The sequence below is a fragment of the Sinocyclocheilus anshuiensis genome, unplaced genomic scaffold, assembly GCF_001515605.1.
Source record: "Sinocyclocheilus anshuiensis isolate Anshui unplaced genomic scaffold, SAMN03320099.WGS_v1.1 scaffold113, whole genome shotgun sequence".
NCBI lineage: Eukaryota > Metazoa > Chordata > Actinopteri > Cypriniformes > Cyprinidae > Sinocyclocheilus > Sinocyclocheilus anshuiensis.
The window spans coordinates 420,664-440,597 of NW_015539827.1; the positions used below are offsets into that span (position 1 = coordinate 420,664).

The following is a 19,934-nucleotide window of genomic DNA, read 5'->3' on the forward strand; positions in this document are numbered from 1 at the left end:
TTAGCCAAGCCTGCCAGTCGTACTGTACACTTTAAAACTGTCATTTACGGCTGAGATGTATTATTACTGTGTTCCCAATGAAAAATGCTGAAAATGTTCGAACAGGTCAAAGCTTGACTGATGTTGTTTTGCTGAATGCCATCATCCACATGGCATTTTTAGAAATCTTCACATAAAAGAATATAAACAATCTGTAATGCCCTTATTTTCAAAAGGGGTTTGTGAATCTTACAAAGCCAACCTGTCAAGAATCATATCATATTTCTCCCTGAAATCAGGTAAAACTGTAATCAGAGACCTCAGTCTTGCAAACCGGAGGGAATTAAAAAAAAACGTGATTTCCTGTCAGCCAAATACTGTCCTATTCTAAGAACCCATACATCAATTGAAAGCTTATTTATTCAGCTTTCAGATGATGTATAAATCTCAATTAAAAAAAAAATTGACCCTTATCTTTTGTGGTCCAGGGTAACAAATATAATGAGAATCTGGACTAAAATTTGGGGGCAAGATGAAAAAGCAAAATATATTAAATATGACCTGCTTATATTTTTTGTGAGCTTCCGCCAATTAGAAAACTGCTACAAAAGCTGAAACTGACTAATTTTGTGAAGACTTTAACTCTGACTCTTTCAGAATCACATCTTTCATATTAAAGAACTGTAGCTTACACCTCTTTCCTCTCTTTGAGTCTTCTCATCCGGTTTTCCCTTCCGCCCTCTCTCTCATTCTGAGCATAACATAGTCACAGCTGTGCATGAAACACCAAACCTCCCTCTTTCTCCATCCCCCTTCCTCTCTCCCTCCCTTTCTTTCATAGTCCATCACTCTCCTCTCAGCATTATGTGGTAAAATCCTTTCAGTTTAGAGGAGTTGGTGTAGTTTGCCTCCTCTGTCCGGATTGCTTCTTGGTATGGCACATGGAATACACTCATTTTTATCAGTCAGGCCACTTTGTCACATGGGTTCAGCTTCAGGACGCTCAGAGAACTGCAAGTATTGGCTGCTGGATTTGGGTACGTGCCTCACAGGACAACAACACTGTCAGGACTGAATACAGTAGTCGTAACTCAGCTTAATATAGTGTGGTTTGTTTATTTAAGAGGATTCAGTGTATTTAGGAAATGAAGCATAGGGTATGTTGATATGCAGATGTATAAATCATGTTCAGGGTTTATATTAAGATTCACAAGAGGTGCTTTTAATGCACTACTACAGAGACTACATGGAGAAGTAGTTTTTTTTTTTTTTTTAATTTGATGTAATTTTATTCTATTTATTGATCAGCAATTTTCATTACTCGTGGCATCTAAAAATGAAAAAGCTTGGTCAGAATTTAGTTGAACTTTTTCTTTTGTTCCTGTGTCTATTTGGTGTTTATAGACATTTTATAGATGTTCAGGTGTCTATAGAATGTTATTCATATTAATTTAGTTACTACACTTTCACTTTAGTGAACATTTTCTACAGGCATTGTTTTTGAGGTGACATAAGCATTTACAAGTTGTCTCCGTCTGCTTTTTATGTTTGCAGAGCCAAAGTGAATAGATTAATGACATTACTTTGATCTATTAATTTATTTAAACATACATTAAAAGTGCAATTCTTTATGTTCTTTATGATGATCTACTTCTGAATTAAAATTCATTTTGATATTTTATATGCTCATAAGGCATAAAGTCAGAAATGTCAGGTAGATAGAACTGTTCTGATTTAATAATGAATAAAAAATCATTCTTATTAAAACAGTTATTATTTTTTAAGAACACATTATTACCTAGTTAATCATGCATTTTATAATTAAATTAAAATATGTATTTATATTTATAAAATATTTGAATATACCACAGATCCTCCGGACTTTGTGTCAAGGACAACAAGTTTCTTAAAATGTGTTTGACCTTTTTGTGACAAGGCAAAATTAGTTGAGTTTGTAATGTGTTGTGACATTTTCTGAAAACTGACTGAATAGTTCATGAATTTAATAAAATAAATAAACAAAATAAAATAAAATATTCTTTTCCTTAAAAAATATACATGTAAAAATGTTTTTGAAAATAATTGTTAAAATGTACAATACTCAGATGTTTTCAATGGGTTATTACTTTTACTTAATTAAAACACATATAATATTTTTAAAATGTAAACTTTTCTTGAAAATATTATTAAAGTTTTTTTTAACCTTATGAAATCAAAATGAATACAACGAGTACATTTATATAACTTGGCACATGTTTTAAATCATGTTTCCTTTTTTTATTGTTAACATGTTTGTTTTGTCATTGACCGAAATAGCATAGGAATAGGAATTTATAATGGTGTTTATATTTAGCTTTTGTTCACAGACTGATTGATTTAGATGTTATGTTGGTGATTACGTGTTCTGGGTCAGGGCTGTGCTTGTATACAGTCTGGGAAGTCTCTGTACCCCTAATAAAGGTAAAAAAAAAATATTGTGAAACCTATGCATCTGTTTGTGAACGAGTCTTCATTATTAATTCAGACATAAGAGGCTCTCAGTGAAACAGAATAGATGATTACGCTTATTCGAAAGCATCAAAACATTAGAGGTTCTAACAAATTAAACTCTTTCTAAATATTACCCCTCAGTCCTTGAAGCCTTGAAGTGAGAGATTCAAAGTATGAGAAAGCATCATTTTGTCATACCTCAAGCATGTGATATCACACCCCTTCCTAATTAATGAATGTTACCTCAGTTGGGACCATAGACTGTATAAAAACATGGACGTAGTGTCCGTGACGTCACCCGTAGGGTTCCGAAGAGAGTTTTTGAAGCTCAAAAGTGGGCGGAGGCGGCCGTCGCCATCTTGACAGTGCGTCATGACGAATTACAGTTTAAGTCACTTTCTTGTTGGCTTCACGAGAGAGAGCGGGAGGTTGCCGCTTGGTTGGGACGGAAAGTGTTTTTTGTAATATTTCAAATCAGTTTATATATGATTTATATCTGGTGTAATGTACAAATTACTGTAAGGTTCATATGAGGGGACAATCGGGCATATACTGTTCAGAGTGTCCAACACAGGGCTCATTTCTGTGGCGCTGAAGGCTCGGTTTGTTCAGGTGTGAATTTAACGACAGTGCAGGAGGAATGAATTTGTAACACTACTGCAAACACACACCACATTCATCACTGATATATCTAGTAACAACACCCAAAAACCATATTCAGTTATCATAAACTTTTCCAGTTAGAGAAATTTCAGAAATATTCTGTTGTGGACATTGCAAAAAGTGTTAAACTGGCTAATTTACGGTTTCTGTCCTGCTATGAAGGTTGTAAAAAGGACAGTAACAAAAAACACACACACTTGTTAAATCGTGTGCCTTGTGTCAGTGTGGCTAAACACACATTTCTGCTGTTAACCAGAGTTCATTTTGTTTGTCTGTTACTCAGATATTGCTTGTTTTAGATAAACCTGTCCAGAAAATGCATAAGAATGCATAAAAAACAAAAACTAACTATGATTGGTCACTTTCCTTGTCAGTCTTGATTGGGTACACTCTAAAAAATGACCGTGAATTTAACGGTAAAAGACTGTAAAAATGCTACAGTAAAAACCTGTTAAATGGTTAATGGTAAATTCCCCTACTATATAACAGTGTAGTTCTTGGGCAGAATGAGCTACAGTAAGAGTTTATTCAATTCCTTTGTGAATCAGTTTAAATATGTTTAAAGTGACTCATTTACGGACATCAATAGTAATATTATTTCATCGCTGGAATTGATGTGTTCATCTCTTTGTTAATTTCTTTGTTGGAGTTTGTTTACCGGAGGTGTAGCTATGTGTGTGTGTATTGTTGGCAAATACACCGAGTGTGAACTATGACAGATGGGTCACACTAGGGTCAGCTACTTCAATATACTGCCCAGAGTGAGCATTCTCAGACAGCTGAGAATTCATATATACAACATAAGAAAGATTTATATACTATATTTATATAGTGACAGTCAATAAAAATCTATTTATTAGCTCTTGATTTTTCCACTCCTCCCGTGAAGACCGTTCATCAGAAGCCTTTTTCTGCACATCAGTAGACTGACGAGAATATCTTATGCAAGCTTTATGTAAGGACATATTCTCTTAGGAGCGGAGAAAAGTCTTTTAAGAGGGTTTTGCAGTTTCAGTTTTGAAGAGGGCTGAAAACAAAAACCTCTCTGAAGTGAAAAGTAGAGCTGCGATTTGCATCACTATAGAGTCACCTCGTGGTGAGAAAAGCACGCTAACACACCAGAATAAACCCCAGAATAATTTGCATCAGATAGCATCTGTCAGATTTGACTTTTCAGATATGCTTGATATCATTTTAGTTATATACACTCTAAAAAAAAAAGGTTCTTCAGCGGTTCTTTGGAGTGGTTAAGGTGCTATATAGCACCACTACCGTATAAAGAAAATGTTAAGCCCCTGTATGGTTCTTCAGCGGTTCTTTGGAGTCGATGAGGTGCTATATAGCACCACTACCGTATAAAGAAAATGTTAAGCCCCTGTATGGTTCTTCAGCGGTTCTTTGGAGTCGATGAGGTGCTATATAGCACCACTACCGTAAAACCTGTAAGCCCCTGTATAGTTCTTTAAAGGTTCTTTAACTCTCTCTTAGTCTCTTAGTTTAGTTGGGGAAAGGGTTAAAAGAACATTAAAATACAGTCTATATCTTGAAGATATCATTTTTTTTGCCCCCAAGGCCCCCGTAAGGAAATATTCCAGGGCCCCCACATGAGACCTTTGACCTCAGAAAAAAAGGACCTCTCCACAAACAGCAACACCAACTTCACACATTACTAACCAGTTAGACTTTATTTCTGGAGTATCTAAAACAGAAGTTCTTTATTGAGAATTAAGATATAGCACCCTTTTTTTTAGAGTGTATAATACGTTTATTATATAATTATAACACAGTAAACTGTGCTGCAGTGATATTGCAATAATTCTGTTTTGAGAAATGGCTTTGTACAGTGGCCCCAAAAATATTTGCACACTTAAAACCAGATATAAAAATATTTGTATCTCTTTGTGTTATATAAAAAAATATTGAAACAAATGGCAAAAATCATGATATTAATAATGGCCGTAATAATAATAATGCAAGGACACTTTTTCAAGCAAAACCTTTTACAAAAAGAAAGTTTGTCAATTAAAAAAAAAAAAAGTATCTGTGATGTGTTGATATGATTGTTAAAAATTCGGAAATTTAACTTTCTGTATATCACTTCAACTAAAAATCTTCTTGCCATGCAAAAATAATTCTGAAAAGTTGTTCTCTAAAAAAAAAAAGGACACAATTTCTATGGTGGTGCAACTTGGCCTTTTATACATGCAATTCATGTGTATTGTTTGTTTATTTACAAACAGAATATTATTTTTATATTATGTTATTAATTACACTTTATAATGTATGATACCATGTTGTTGATGAATTCTTGACATTTGATTAACTGGCAGATTATTGATTAGTTGTTGATTAATTATTTTTATGACTGTACGGCTATGAACTCATGCCTGTTGTTTTCAGCTGTTCTATAAAATAAAAATACTGAGGCCCAGCAAGACATGTAAACACCACTTTTCTCTCTTTCTCTCTCTCCCTCTTTCTTTGAAGACACGCTCTCAGTCTCCAGTAATGACGGAGGACTTTCGGGCAGTGCCACGCTGCAGCCGGGTCATTTGCAGAGCTCTCCTGGACCCAAACGGCCCGGAAATACTCTGCGCAAGTGGCTGACCAGCCCTGTCAGACGGCTCAGCAGTGGTAAAGCAGACGGCCATGTGAAGAAACTTGCACACAAGCACAAGAAGAGTCGAGATGTCCGCAAGAACGCAGACGCCGGCTCACAGAAAGACTCAGATGACAGTGCCGCCACACCACAAGATGAGACCATAGAGGAGGTTGGTGACCAGAAAACAACACAGTAACACCCTTTTTGATTTAACACACACAGAATTTTTTTCAGGTTTATTAGCATGATTAATGCAGTCAGTTAAAAAAATGTCTGCAGTGAATTGTATTTCTGTGATGACAAATCTCGGAGGGAATGGCATGGTAATGTACATGACAATGTTAATGTATTTGGTCTTGGTGGAATAGATCTGCCATGCTGCCTCTGCGGCAGAGCAAGAACCGAGACTTGCTACTGCCAATACATCCACAACATGCTGCTGTGAGCATGTAAGAAATATTGCTGCTGCAAATATAACATACATGAAATAACCATGTATAGAGTACATGAATCGCCTCGTAGCAGATCTATACAGGTAGAGCTAGGGAAGGTGGAGGGTTTCTGAAGCAAGCTGCAACTGCTACGGCAAGCACTAGTCATATATTTGAATGTTGAGCAGCGAGCTCATTGGCTACCGATACTGGAGAGAACCAATCAGCTGTGACATGTGATAATGATGTCATTAGGTCAGATTGAGTTAGACCTATCGGACTGCGCCATCTAGAGTTTCATGCCAGAACTCTGTATATCAATTAATGTATTATGAAATTGTATTTGAGCATATACGCTACTATTCATAGTTTGGAGTCAGCTATTTTCAGTTGTGATAATAATAAGAAATGTTATTTGAGCACCTGATCAGCATATTAGAATGATTTTTGAAGGATCATGTGACACTGAAGGCTGGATTAATGGCTGCTGGAAATTTAGCTTTGCTATAATATTTTAAAATACAAATAATAAAATTGAAAACAGTTATTTTAAATTGTAATGACATTTCACTTTTTTGTATTTTTTGTAAAAGGGGGGGATTTATTATTTTTTTTTTAAATGACACGGAAAACAAAAAGTAAACTTTAAAACTGCTAAATGAATTTTATGTTAGACAATTATCTAACACATCTAATAGATCTCAAAAAATAAATAAATAATAAAGAAATTGGATTTTTGGCAAAAAAAAAAGTAATGGACTGAAGTTTACAGTATTAATGAAAAGTGCCTAAAAGAGCCCTATTGCAACAGTGAAAATGGTTAAAACAGCTCCCAGACGAGTAAATAGATGGTAGTTAGTTGCCACTCATTTCCTGGTAAATGCATTTGGTAAATGTAGCGTTCTGTCTGTTTTTAAGTGTATGATTTGTAAGTGTTATTCATGTCTTGTGGTTTCCAGTGTAGAGCAGTTATAAATACAGTGCAGCTCTTCCACTGGAGCTATTTTGGTATAAAAATGTTCCACAGCTGCTGAGCTGTTTCATAGCTTAACAATGTTTATCTCTCTTTATTTCTTCCTCTCTGTTTCTCACAGAGGATGAGAAATGAGGGACTGAGCAGTGGCACTCTGTCTAAGTCTTCCTCCTCAGGGATGCAGAGCTGTGGTGAGGAGGAAGGGGAGGAAGGGCCTGACTCGGTTCCCCTGCCGCCCCCTATGGCCATCCAACAGCACAGTCTTCTGCATCAGGACTCCCAGGAGGACAAGGTAAATGCCAATCACCAGAATATAACTTTGTGGAAGGATTTTTTTAATCATTATTGATTTGTTTTGAGATTTTATTACTGCTTTAAAAATGCTGATGTAGACCGATTAATAAACATGTTTTCTTAAAGTCAACATGAAATCAGACCCTGTATGCTGTTATAACATATTCCTGGTCTTATTGTGCACATGTTCTCTTGAGGGCGAACTTGACCTTCAGTGTCCATGTCCTGGTCAAAAAGACCCACAAAGGCACATGCAAGCACTGTTTCAGGGAGAAAACAGTCCTCCACAATCAGTACCTTGCGGGTCAAAGCTTACCTTACATTTCCTTAGGAACTGTGTTATGAAGAAAAATGTTACATTGTGGACATAAAATCTGTTGTAAACATTGTTTCATGCTGACTTCATGTTGACCCCATGATGATAGTTTCGAAGGTCCTCTGATAGGCCTCTCTAACGGCTGTCTGTTTTCTCTTTGTTTCTTAATGTTCTCCAGCATTATGTTGATTTCTGTTCTGCCTCTGTTTTGTCTCAGTTTCCTTATCTCTCTATGTAGTCTTCTCTCTTTCAGCTTTCATACCTCATCCTCACTGTATATTGTCCTTCTTGTCCATTCATTTATTTGAATAATCCACATGTCCTCAGTTATGCTTTATCGGAGCTTGTTTATTGAGGCACAGAAACTGATCCTGCTCAGTAGCATTTCTAAAAATGTGAACTTCTGACTGTTATAGACTGAGAAAGCCCTTGACCTTGTCCGTGACCTTTCATGTGCCCCTTAATGGAGTATTCAGGAGTGCGTACCATCACATGCGATGGGCCACGTGTGCACTTACTCTTCACCCAAAACAACCTAAATCTTCCAAACCAAAGTTCCTACTTCCATTCCCCTATATATGCCCCTTACCACTCCGAAATCAGCCCCTGATTGGCTGACGAATACAGAAACCACACCCATTGCCATATTTGGACTGGAATGTTTCCGCCTTCATTGTAAGAACACCACAATGGTGAGCATCATTGCAGATTCACAAAATAAATAAATATTGAAGTCTTTAGACTTCGTGGTTCATTTTTCAACACTGGATCCAGTACTAATTACTGATTAGTCATTCAACTATGTAACCATAACCCGAAAAAGGTGTCACACCTCTTAAGGGGAGACAGTGCAGGCAAAAACACTGTTTTTTCGTGCACCTGTCAAGTTTGAGATTTTGGGCTTTTTGGTTTTTCATAAAGTGTTTTTTCAGACTAGTGTAAAGAAAACATCCAAAAACACTGTTAAGTGTTTCTTTTATAGCACTTTATCTATTTGTGTCAATAGATTTCAATTACAATACATATTTTTAAAGGCCATTTTCTCAAAATGAGTTTTTTCTCCTACACTGAGCCATAAATCTCCACTTCAGTAGCACTTACACACACCAAACTTTACATTTTTATTCCTGTCTATATCCTGAAGGTTTTTACAGAGGGATTTGTTCATATATAATTTGCTGCATTATATGCAACAGTTTATTCCCCCAAAAATTGTGAAAATATAGTGTTTTCTGTCCATTCTAAGCATTTTCTGAATTATGGAGTGACAAAAATGAGATACCCAAAATTCCCTCTGTAAAAACTTTTGACTCTAATATGTCAAAAAAATTAAACAAGAATTTTGAAACTGACATCATTCAGTGTTTAGATAAAAATGTATGCAAATTAGCACATATTTAATTAAATAATGACTAATTTGCATATTTAAATCTAACATTTTAAAAACTTATGTTTGCAAAAATTTTTGCAATTATCAATGTAATCAATCAGCTGGGTAAGTAAGGCCATAACTATTAGTTATTTTTTTTACCCTATTCACCTGCAGTGTCTCGTCTTAATGGACTAGTCCTCATGAAAAAAAAGACATACATGCCCAAAAAAGGCATTTAACATGTTTTTGTTTTGTTTTGTTTGTTTTTTTATTTTATTTGGTTTTGTTTTGTGTTTTTGTTTTGTTTTGTTCCATTTCGTTTCATTTTTGTGAGAGTCCTACTTTAGTAAGATTCTAAACATTGTTGTTTTTTGGGGGGGAGGGGGGTGTTTGTTTTTGTTTTGTTTTGTTTTGTTTTGTTCCATTTCGTTTCATTTTTGTGAGAGTCCTACTTTAGTAAGATTCTAAACATTGTTGTTTTTTGGGGGGGAGGGGGGTGTTTGTTTTTGTTTTGTTTTGTTTTGTTTTGTTCCATTTCGTTTCATTTTTGTGAGAGTCCTACTTTAGTAAGATTCTAAACATTGTTATTTTGTATTTTATTTTTTTGTGTAGGCTACCTCCCGTCTGTCTGGACGTCTCAGCAGCTCAGAGACACCAAGTGCAGCTGAACTGGTCAGCGCCATTGAGGAACTCGTCAAGAGCAAAATGGTAAGAGATCACAGAGGTGTAGGAAATCACAGCACGAGTCCATTATTTCACATTGAATGTTTTTGTATTGTCCACTTTGTCTTTCTCAGAGTCTGGAGGACAGGCCTAGTTCTCTCCCTGTTGAGCGAGGAGATAGCAGTAGTCCTTCCTGCAACCCATCGGATAACTCCCTCCTGTCTTCCTCCTCTCCCATCGACGAGATGGATGAACGCAAGACTGGGATCCTCAAGAGACGACAGTGTGTTTCTCTCTTATTTATAAGTATTTGTATATTAGCTCTCTAAAAATCCTAGTAGTTGTAAGGCCTCACCAAAATTAAATCTTGTGTGTGCATCTCTCAACACAAGTGTCAATGTTTTGAACTCTACACACAAAAAGTGTTGCAGGTCGCAGAGGTTCAGAGAGGTATCACAGAGGTTTTTAGGTAGCTGGCTGGAATGATACGTAAATGGCAAAAGAGGGAAGTTTAGAACGAGTCATACTGACTATTTGATACATTGCAGATAGTAAAAAAATGTTCATGACTCCTTACTGTCTTGGAATGCTCTTGTTTAATTTAAATGGTTCAAAACAGGTACATGATCATGTAGCATATTGTTTATACATTATGATATGACATGCAAATTGTCTCATAATTACTATGTTTGCTTTAAAACGTCAGAAGCAAACTAAGACGAAGCTGAAATAGTTTGAACTTTGAGCTTCTCATTTATAAAGCTTTATAATTCAGTTCAGTTAGCTTCAATGTTCATTCTGTAGAGATCAATACATTGAGGAACACTGATGTGAGTCATGTGAAAAGGCACATAGACAGCATTGATTCCTATAGAGTACTATAATAACCATAAAAAATGTGTAGCACACTCAAATATTGGGTACATCTTAATTAGAAATATTTTTACAGATACTGTATATTTTTATACTAAAGGAAATATGTTTCTTTTGACTCTGCCTGCCATCTTGAATTGTTCTTTGATTTGTATGTGAATGTGTTTTTCTCTTTCATTTTCAGCTATGTACTGCTGGAACTGGTGGAGACCGAGAGAGACTATGTGAGAGACCTTGGTGCAGTCGTGGAGGTGGGCTTATATTCAGTTCTTTTAACGAATACCGCAGTGAGATCACTATGGTGACCGCATGCAACTGAACACATTCATTCGAGTAATCATAATTGGCAGCTGCTGTCAGGGTTTAGTTTTGTTTGATCAGTAGTCTATCCATCTATTGAGGAGTTACACGATTGTTGTGTTGTGTTATTCAGAATGGTCGTCGAGGAAGATCACATGTTTTATGTGTTGCTGTCTCCAGTGGTAACCATACTGATGTGTTCTGGCACCTGCAGGGCTACATGAACAGGATGAGGGAGGAGGGTGTACCCGACGACATGAAGGGCAAAGATAAAATCGTCTTTGGGAACATTCACCAGATTTATGAGTGGCATAAAGAGTATGTGAAAATGACACACTTAAGATTCTCATTCTCGTAAATACCACCAAGACCCCCTACTTTCATTTCCTGTCATTAATGTTGCACCTCTCATCTTTGCAGCTTCTTTCTTGGTGAGCTAGAGAAGTGCTTGGAAGACCCAGATAGGCTCGCACCCCTGTTTATAAGACAGGTATGAAATGATTCATTGTGTGGTTTCGACAAATATCATTAAATTAAATGGATATTCCCGCCTCAAACTTAGATCATGTCAGTCTGGTTGGGATGTTCAAACAAATAGAGCAATGTTTTGTTAACACCATAAAGCTACAGTGTCTACATTTTCAGGGTGAATCAACTTCTTCTGTACGTTTAGCTGAGATGTGACTATTTTTACACCCCCCAAAAATGGCACACTTCACCTTAAAGCCATAAAAGCTAAAAGAAAAAACGTTCACAAAATAAGATTTTGAACAATCTCAGTCTCAGTGTTTTGAAACAATGACAGATGTTTTGAAATATGTGTCGTTGTTGTTTTATTTTGTTTTGATTTTATGTGAACTATATTATATATAACCCAACAATATATTTAGAGTTGGATATATGGTACATCCTACCTTTACAGTGCTGGGTAGATTACTTAGGATTTGTAGTCCATTACTGATTACAAATTATATTATTAAAATTGTACTTGGATAATTAATTGTGTACCATGTTGATTAAAAAAAAATGAAATCATGAAATGCATTACACATTACATTACAGTGGGGTTTTCCAAGCTGTAAGTGGTAGATAGAAATGAAATCAAATTAAATTGGTGTAAATAAATTCTGAATCATTTACTGCTATTGTGTGAATAATATTTAATAATGTAATCCATACAAATATCTGTAATCTGATTTTTAAACATAATATAATCTAATTACAAGTACTTCATTTTTGGAATCCGATTACATGTAATCAGTTACTACCCAGCTCTGCCTGCATATCTACATTATACTCACTTGAAGCAATATATACTATATAGCAAAATTTGGCTGCAAAATTAACTATATTCTCTCACATCTTTTTACATACAGTAAAGTTGGATATATAAGAATGTTTATTTTATCCACATATATACAGTATATACAGTACTACTCACGTAGGGCGATATGTAGTTACTATATAGCATAGCTCAACTGCCAGATTGCTTGTATCAATTTGTAAACTATATTATCACCCAGCTCTAATCTGATAATAAAGATATTAAGATATTCTAAACATTAACACCATGATTTTTCTGTAAAGCCTCTTTGGAACATTGTGTAATGTGTAAAGCACTATACAAATATATTTGACTTTTCTGTCCATACAGTAAAAGTCAGTGTTGTTTTGGACCCCACTTTTATTGTATAGGCAACACTTTTTTCAAAATACTTTCTTTTGCATTCAACAGAATAAAAACAGGCATGCATGTTTAGAATGTCATGAGGGTAAAAAAATTATGTCAGAATTTTCATTTTTGGGTGAACTTTTCCTGCCATGCCATATGTGTAGTAAAAGAAAGTGGTCAGTATGTGTTGAATATGCAATAACTGAATCATAGCTGTTAGTACATTATCTATTTTAGCATAACTGGAAAGCAGCATAGAACAATCAGCATGAAGGACAGGATCTATACGTTTTTTTCAAATCTTACTCGATGAGTAAGTTTTGACCTTCTTTGTCTGAAATTCTGTTTTGGCTAAAGGAACGAAGACTGCACATGTACATTGTCTACTGCCAAAACAAGCCCAAATCAGAGCACATTGTTTCAGAGTACATCGACACGTATTTTGAGGTAAGACTCAAGTCACTGCCTACATCCTCCCTGACATTTAAACATGAGTCATAAAAAGTAAGACAGACTCATAACCACATTATCTCATCTTTTCTTTATATCTTCATCAGGATTTAAAACAGAGGTTGGGCCACAGGCTACAGATCACAGATCTACTGATTAAACCAGTGCAGCGGATCATGAAATACCAGCTTCTTCTGAAGGTCAGGCAGTGAAATTGCAGTAGCAATGTAGTTGTTCCTTCCAGTACTACTCACCCATCTTTATGTAAAGAAAAGATGTTGAGAAAAGATCATTATCTTTCAACATAAATGAATGTTTCTCGTCATTGTTCTGGTTGCTTTATTTTAGGATTTTTTCAAGTTCTCCAAAAAGGCTGGTTTGGACACTGTAGAATTAGAGGTAAGGGTAATTGTTTAGACATGGGCTAGTATTTAACTTTGACACATAACTCATCCAGCACCATTTATGCTACTAATATAAATGATACTGTACCTCAAATCATGCAGCTTGTTAAGGAAAAATGTTGTTATCTGACATTTCTAAACAATCAGTAATCAGACTTTAAATCAATTTATGCCTCAGTTTATGACTAGGAGATGATAAAACATAAATAATATTACAACTGTAACCAGATTCATATCTACAGCCCAGAATATCAGAGAAATTAAGGTGGGAATCTTTGACTTGGGCTATAGTAAACCACATACAGTAGCAACACCATAGTAACCACCCACAACACCTTTGTATTGTGGTGGCAAATTTTACACAGGCAAGCACCAGTCACATTTTCTTTCTTTCACAGAAAGCAGTAGAGGTGATGTGTGTTGTTCCAAAACGCTGCAATGACATGATGAATGTTGGACGTCTCCAAGGATTTGATGTAAGATGCATTTCTCATACCTTATTTGCAAAAGTTTGTGAGTGTGTAGGTGGAAAGCTAAAAGCACAGCCATTAACAGTTGTACTGTATGTACAGAAATCAGCAGGAAGTCCTCAAGCTGTTCACAAACGTTTTTTTTCCCACATCAAAACTAATCAAACCAAATATGACAGTGAATTTTTGTCATTTTGTGGAAAGAGTTTAGATGTCTAACAAAATTATTCACAATCCGAGCAAATAAAACATTGACCTTGCCTCCAGTTAAAAAATGTGGGAACATCACTGTACAATATTTCAAACTAGCCTGTACTTGTTTCGAATGTTCTTTTTTTAGTGCAGTTTTGTTTGCACATGCAAGGGAATTTGAACTGTTCTGAGGACTAAGCACTGTTTATTTTGTTATTTCTGCTCTTAGGGTAAAATTGTAGCCCAGGGAAGACTGCTTCTACAGGACACCTTCATGGTCTCCGACCAGGATGGTGGTCTCCTTTCCCGCATGAAAGAGAGGCGTGTCTTTCTCTTCGAGCAGATAGTTATCTTCAGCGAACCTCTGGATAAAAAGAAGGGATTCTCTATGCCGGGCTATCTGTTTAAGAACAGCGTAAAGGTATGAAGACAGAACCACTGCTGTAGAAAACACTGTGCTCAAGACACAGTATAGCAAGTAAAAACATTTATCTATTGTCTCTATCTCTGCTCTGCAGGTCAGTTGGTTGGGTCTAGAAGAGAGTCCTGACAATGACCCTTGTAAGTTTATTTTGACCTCGAGGTCATCCGCTGGCAGTACAGAGCACTATGTCCTCCATTCCTCCAACCGGGCAGTTTGCCTAGTATGGATCCAGCAGATCAGCAGCATCCTGGAGAACCAGAGAAACTTCCTCAATGGTAACACAATTATAGGATTTCTTAAAATAAGTTACAAAATGGGAGGTTAGTGGTTAAATATCTGTAAACCAAAATGTAATAGGTGTAAAGCCCCACAAACTATGAACGACCACCAAGTAATTGGCTTAAACTCCAGTGGGATTGTCCACATAATATGTGTACTATATGCAGTGTTGAGAAGGTTACTTTAGAAATGTAATAGGTTACAGATTACAAGTTACCCTATTTAAAATGTAATAGTAGTGTAACTTTTTCAATTACTTTATTAAGGTAATGTAACTGATTACTTTTGATTACTTTTTGATTACTTTTCTAAATTTCTAATGAAGTAACGCCGTTACATGTAACTAGTTACTCCCCAACACTGACTATATGTTGCATTACATCAGGAGTGTCCAATCCTGCTTTTAGTGGACCAAAGGTTTAGCTCCAACCTGTCCAAACACACTTGCCTGGACGTTTCTTGTAATACTAAAGACATTAATTAGCTGGTTTAAATGTGTTTAATAAAGATTGGAGCTAAATAGCAGAATAGTGGCCCCCGTGGAGGAGGATAGGACACCCCTGATTTCAATAAAATGCTAAATGACTAATTAATTGTAAGATAATAGTTATGGATTGGGATTTGAAGATAATACTGCAGGAATAGGGCAGCTAAGGTCAACTAGTTTTCCAACGGTCCCACTTTATATTAAGTGTCCCTAATACCTGTGTACTTGCATAGTAACTAGATGTGTACGTAGTATGTAACCACAGTGCAAGTACACATTGGTACATAGTATCTAGAGCTGTACTATTTCTGTAACTACACACATGTAACAATCCTCCGAATGGTTTGTGTAAGTACAAATGTGTAACAGGGCATATATAACTACACATTGTAACAACAATATGTATAAGTAACAGGACATTGGTAACAACACTTTTTTTCACTTCACTAAGTACTTACAGAGGGGGTGGAGATGGGTAGGTTTAGGGATATATAAAGTGGGAGGAGTTGGATCTCGAGTTGGAGTTGGTGCACCACTGTAATACCAGTGTACTTACATGGTAACTCCTCAGGAACTGTCCACTTAATATAAAGTGTAACATTCTGGACACCAACCACAATTTATATGTAAAGCCTAACTTACTGGCCTCTGCTGTGTAACATCAGAGTAATTACATGATAAATCTAATATAAAGTGTAACACTTTCTTTACCAAAAAGTGCTGTTAGTCCTGTTACACATTTGTACTTTCATTACCAAAAAGTGTTGTTACCAATGTCCTGTTACACATTTGTACTTACACATACCATTCAGTGGGTTGTTACATATGGGTAGTTACACAAATATTAGAGCTGTAGATAATATGTACCAATGTGTACTTACACTGTGGTTACATACTACGTACACATCTAGTTACTATGTAAGTACACAGGTATCAGGGCCACTTAATATAAAGTGGGACCAAACATTTAAACATATTCTTGAAAATTCACTTGTAAGCAGGGTTGCCAGGTTTTCACAACAAAACCCGCCCAATTGCTACTCAAAACTAGCCCAACTGCGTTTCGAGGAGGGTCCCCAGGTAAAAAGTGTCCTGGGGGGTAAAATGCCAATTTTTTTGGTGGGGTTTCCCCTGTTAAAATTCGCATTACAGGGGCTAAATATCATGTTATTGGGGTCGCTTCAACCTGCGGACATGAAAAACCACCCACGGCAACAGTGTTAAAGTAAACCACAGACTTGGCAACACAGCTTTTAAGACCATCTAGTCATTCAGGCATTCCAGTGACTCTTAAAACATATTTTTCTAAATATGTTGTTCATAGCTTTACTCTTTCACTTTATAATAATGCATACACCTAAAAAATTTATTTTATTTTATGACTGGGTTATATTATATAACATCACTTGCCTCTTGTTGTCTTCTCAGCACTGACTTCACCCATTGAATACCAACGGAATCATGTTGGGGCAAGCGGTCTGGGTGGACCCAGCAGCAGTGGACTTCCGGGGGGTAGCAGCAGCTCTGCCATGGTTCCCAGCTGTGGCTCTCGGTCCCGAGCTTCCCGAATCCCTCAACCTTCTTCTCGTCTCCCCCAGCCTGTGCAGCACCACCACGCCCCCGCCCCAGATGACCACACTTCAGGTACGTGTCCTCTTCCTGACCAGGACCTAAACGGTGAGGTCCCTAGGATGCGGGTCCTGGAGAGCCCCTTGAAGGAGCTACGTGAGGAAGCCCAATCAGGGACACCCATTCCAAGAGCCACAGTCGCACCCCTGTCCCTAACAAAGCCCCGTCTCAGAGTCCCCTCGCCCATTCTCTCCCCCTTGAACCCTCAGAACTTTGCAGTCCAGAAGGGCTCCCCGTTTTGGGCCTCAATGCCAGTCTCGCCTACTGGCAGGCCTGGCTCTTACACAGAGCAGAGTGACCCGTTGAGTCGCAACCAGTGTCAGACTCGCAGGCACTCCACCCACAGTAAGGAGTTGGACCACATCAGTACTTGCTCCTCCACCAGTGAGCAGTCCCTGCATTCCACTCACAGCAATGGGGTAAGAGCCCAACTCTAGCTCCTGGCTTCAGTGAGGCCTAGTCCTGCTTCACCTCCACCTCCGGCTTCATACTAACCCGCTGGGGTATATGTGCGTTGACCTGGAACTAAAAGAGGATTCTCACATGCTTTTGTGGATATTAACTGGCCTGGTTTGACTGTGCTGCTGAGCAACTAACAATGTACACCGTTAACCAGGATAACTCCTTGAGAGTTTCTCAGAAACTCTGTACATCCGTTGACTATTTCTGCTGATTCTATCTGCTCTGAACTGGCAGGATGTTCTTTCTCTAACCGCCTGAGAAGACCTAATATGCAAGCATTGGGAGCACATAAACCACAGCCAACTAACAATTACTAACTCTTTTTCTTTTTAACCTGCTTACAGATTTAAAAAATGATTTTTGGGATAATCCATTTAAAAATATATTGTGGGGTGTTAAAGGCTCCATTAAATCCTGTGCTGATTTGTTTACTATTGAAAAGGATGCTGGAGTGAGACATATCAAGGGGCTTTTCCTTTTTTTAACATAGCAAATAGGCTTTATTTGCATCAGAAGAAAGTCTGAAGCATAGGAGTATTAGGGGAAAGTATATTCTCATTCTAGAGAGCATTTTATTGGACGAAACACTTGGGTACACACATGAGTGCATCAGTATATTGTGTCTGTTTCCTGGAAGAGAAAGATTGTACATTGTCAACTTTCAGCAGTCCACTAGCACAGTGTTTCTCAACCAGGGGTCCGTGGACCCCTAGTGGTCCTTGACATAAGGCCAGGGGGTCCGTATAACGTATAAATTTTTGTATAAATTTTGTATATTTTGACATGACATGTTCTTTGTATAAATTTTGACATGACATGTTCCCATGAAAGAAAAATCCAATATAGCTGATGATATGGCCAAATTGGCCAAATACCAGCTAACTTGAATTATACTTGACTGCATTTGGTCCTCACAAAGACACAATGATACGAGTCAATTTTGTTCTGGGGGTCCTTGAGGATGGTTCTGAATTGGACTGGGGTCCGGTACGCCAAAAGGTTGAGATTCACTGCACTAGCATATAGATGGTTTTGAAGAAGTTAAAAGACCACAAAACTCCAATGTTGATTTCATGGGGTGTTAGATTTCCTCTTTTAACCAACAGTCTTAAGGGGTAATCACACTGAAAGCAATTTGCAGCAACAGAGGCCAGAAGTCATTTATTTTTAATGAGAGTAAGCGATTAGAAGCAACAAGAGCAATAGAGACTGTTGATGATGTGACAAAGTTCAGCATGCTGTGGTGACTGTCAGTGGGAACATAGACATTTGAGCTCATCCACCTCATGATATACTTAACCAACAGTACAGTGTCCGGACAACCATCAGCAATTTAACTGGGAACTGTCAGTGTGAACGACTGTTTAGTGTAACTCGGAAGAGGATCTTGTAAGCTAAAACAACTTTCTAATGTAAATCTTTTCCTAGAACTGCTCTCGCATGCTTTATTCTTGCTCTCTGACCAGCTGACTAAATGTCTTCAACATTCTTCGTATGCAAACATTCTTAATCAAATTAAAAATAATATAAATAATATAAAAGTTGCTACTCTGATGTTTTGCTGTGTTTCTGCTTCTAGAGTGAAAGCAGCAGCAGCAGCAGTGTGTCAACCATGTTGGTGACCCAGGACTACGTGGCTCTAAAAGAAGATGAGATCAGCGTGTATCAAGGAGAGGTTGTACAGATATTGGCCTCTAACCAGCAAAACATGTTTCTAGTTTTCCGTGCCGCCACAGAACAAGGCCCAGCAGCCGAGGGCTGGATCCCCGGCTACGTTCTGGGTCACACCTCCACCGTCATTCCCGACTACCCTGATGGAACCCTCAAGTGAGGATTGGTTATTAATTCTTATTGATTATAGACTGACTGTTTAGTTACTTCTAGAGTAAGAAGCAAATTATTTAAAATTATTTGTATAAATTATATTTATTATATTATATTATATTATGACAATGGGTCCTGCAACAACATAGCCTCAAAACCCATTATCCCTCTATAATATATTTTAAAGTTTAAAATATAAAAATCTTATAAAATATTAAAATAAATCTTTAAATATATTTCAAAATATACAAAAATGTCCAAAAAATGTATTTGCTAAAATATGCTTTAAAATATATTTACATAAATATATGTTCTACCAATATATTTTTGGCCATTTTTGTGTTTTTTTTTATATATATTTTACAAACATAAATATATTTAAGAAAAAAACACAGAGAAAAGTACATTTTGCTTTATATAGTTCAATCCAAGAAAACACATTCATGTCACATTTGAAGAAAAACTTTATTTGTAGTCTATAACACATATGAACATATAACACATTTGAATAAAATTCAATTATTAAATAAGCTTATAATATAACAATATAATTATTGGGAAGTCGTGGCCTAATGGTTAGAGAGTCGGACTCGTAACCCAAGGTTGCGGGTTCGAGTCTCGGACCGGCAGGGATTGTAGGTGGGGGGAGTGAATGTACAGCGCTCTCTCCCACCTTCAATACCAT

At 36.9% G+C, this 19,934-nt stretch overlaps 1 protein-coding gene across 1 annotated transcript in view; it reads left to right on the forward strand.

Moving 5' to 3' along the window:
* Positions 1-19,934, forward strand: part of triob (trio Rho guanine nucleotide exchange factor b) — a 147,276-nt gene that overhangs the window by 113,949 nt on the left and 13,393 nt on the right. The window contains exons 34-48 of the mRNA XM_016480441.1: positions 5,620-5,903; positions 7,260-7,430; positions 9,733-9,828; positions 9,918-10,066; positions 10,841-10,907; positions 11,171-11,274; positions 11,377-11,446; positions 12,986-13,075; positions 13,186-13,278; positions 13,427-13,477; positions 13,881-13,958; positions 14,374-14,565; positions 14,663-14,843; positions 16,763-17,382; positions 19,005-19,252. Coding sequence (XP_016335927.1) covers positions 5,620-5,903; positions 7,260-7,430; positions 9,733-9,828; positions 9,918-10,066; positions 10,841-10,907; positions 11,171-11,274; positions 11,377-11,446; positions 12,986-13,075; positions 13,186-13,278; positions 13,427-13,477; positions 13,881-13,958; positions 14,374-14,565; positions 14,663-14,843; positions 16,763-17,382; positions 19,005-19,252 — 2,494 coding nt within the window. The remainder of the gene's footprint in view (positions 1-5,619; positions 5,904-7,259; positions 7,431-9,732; positions 9,829-9,917; positions 10,067-10,840; positions 10,908-11,170; positions 11,275-11,376; positions 11,447-12,985; positions 13,076-13,185; positions 13,279-13,426; positions 13,478-13,880; positions 13,959-14,373; positions 14,566-14,662; positions 14,844-16,762; positions 17,383-19,004; positions 19,253-19,934) is intronic.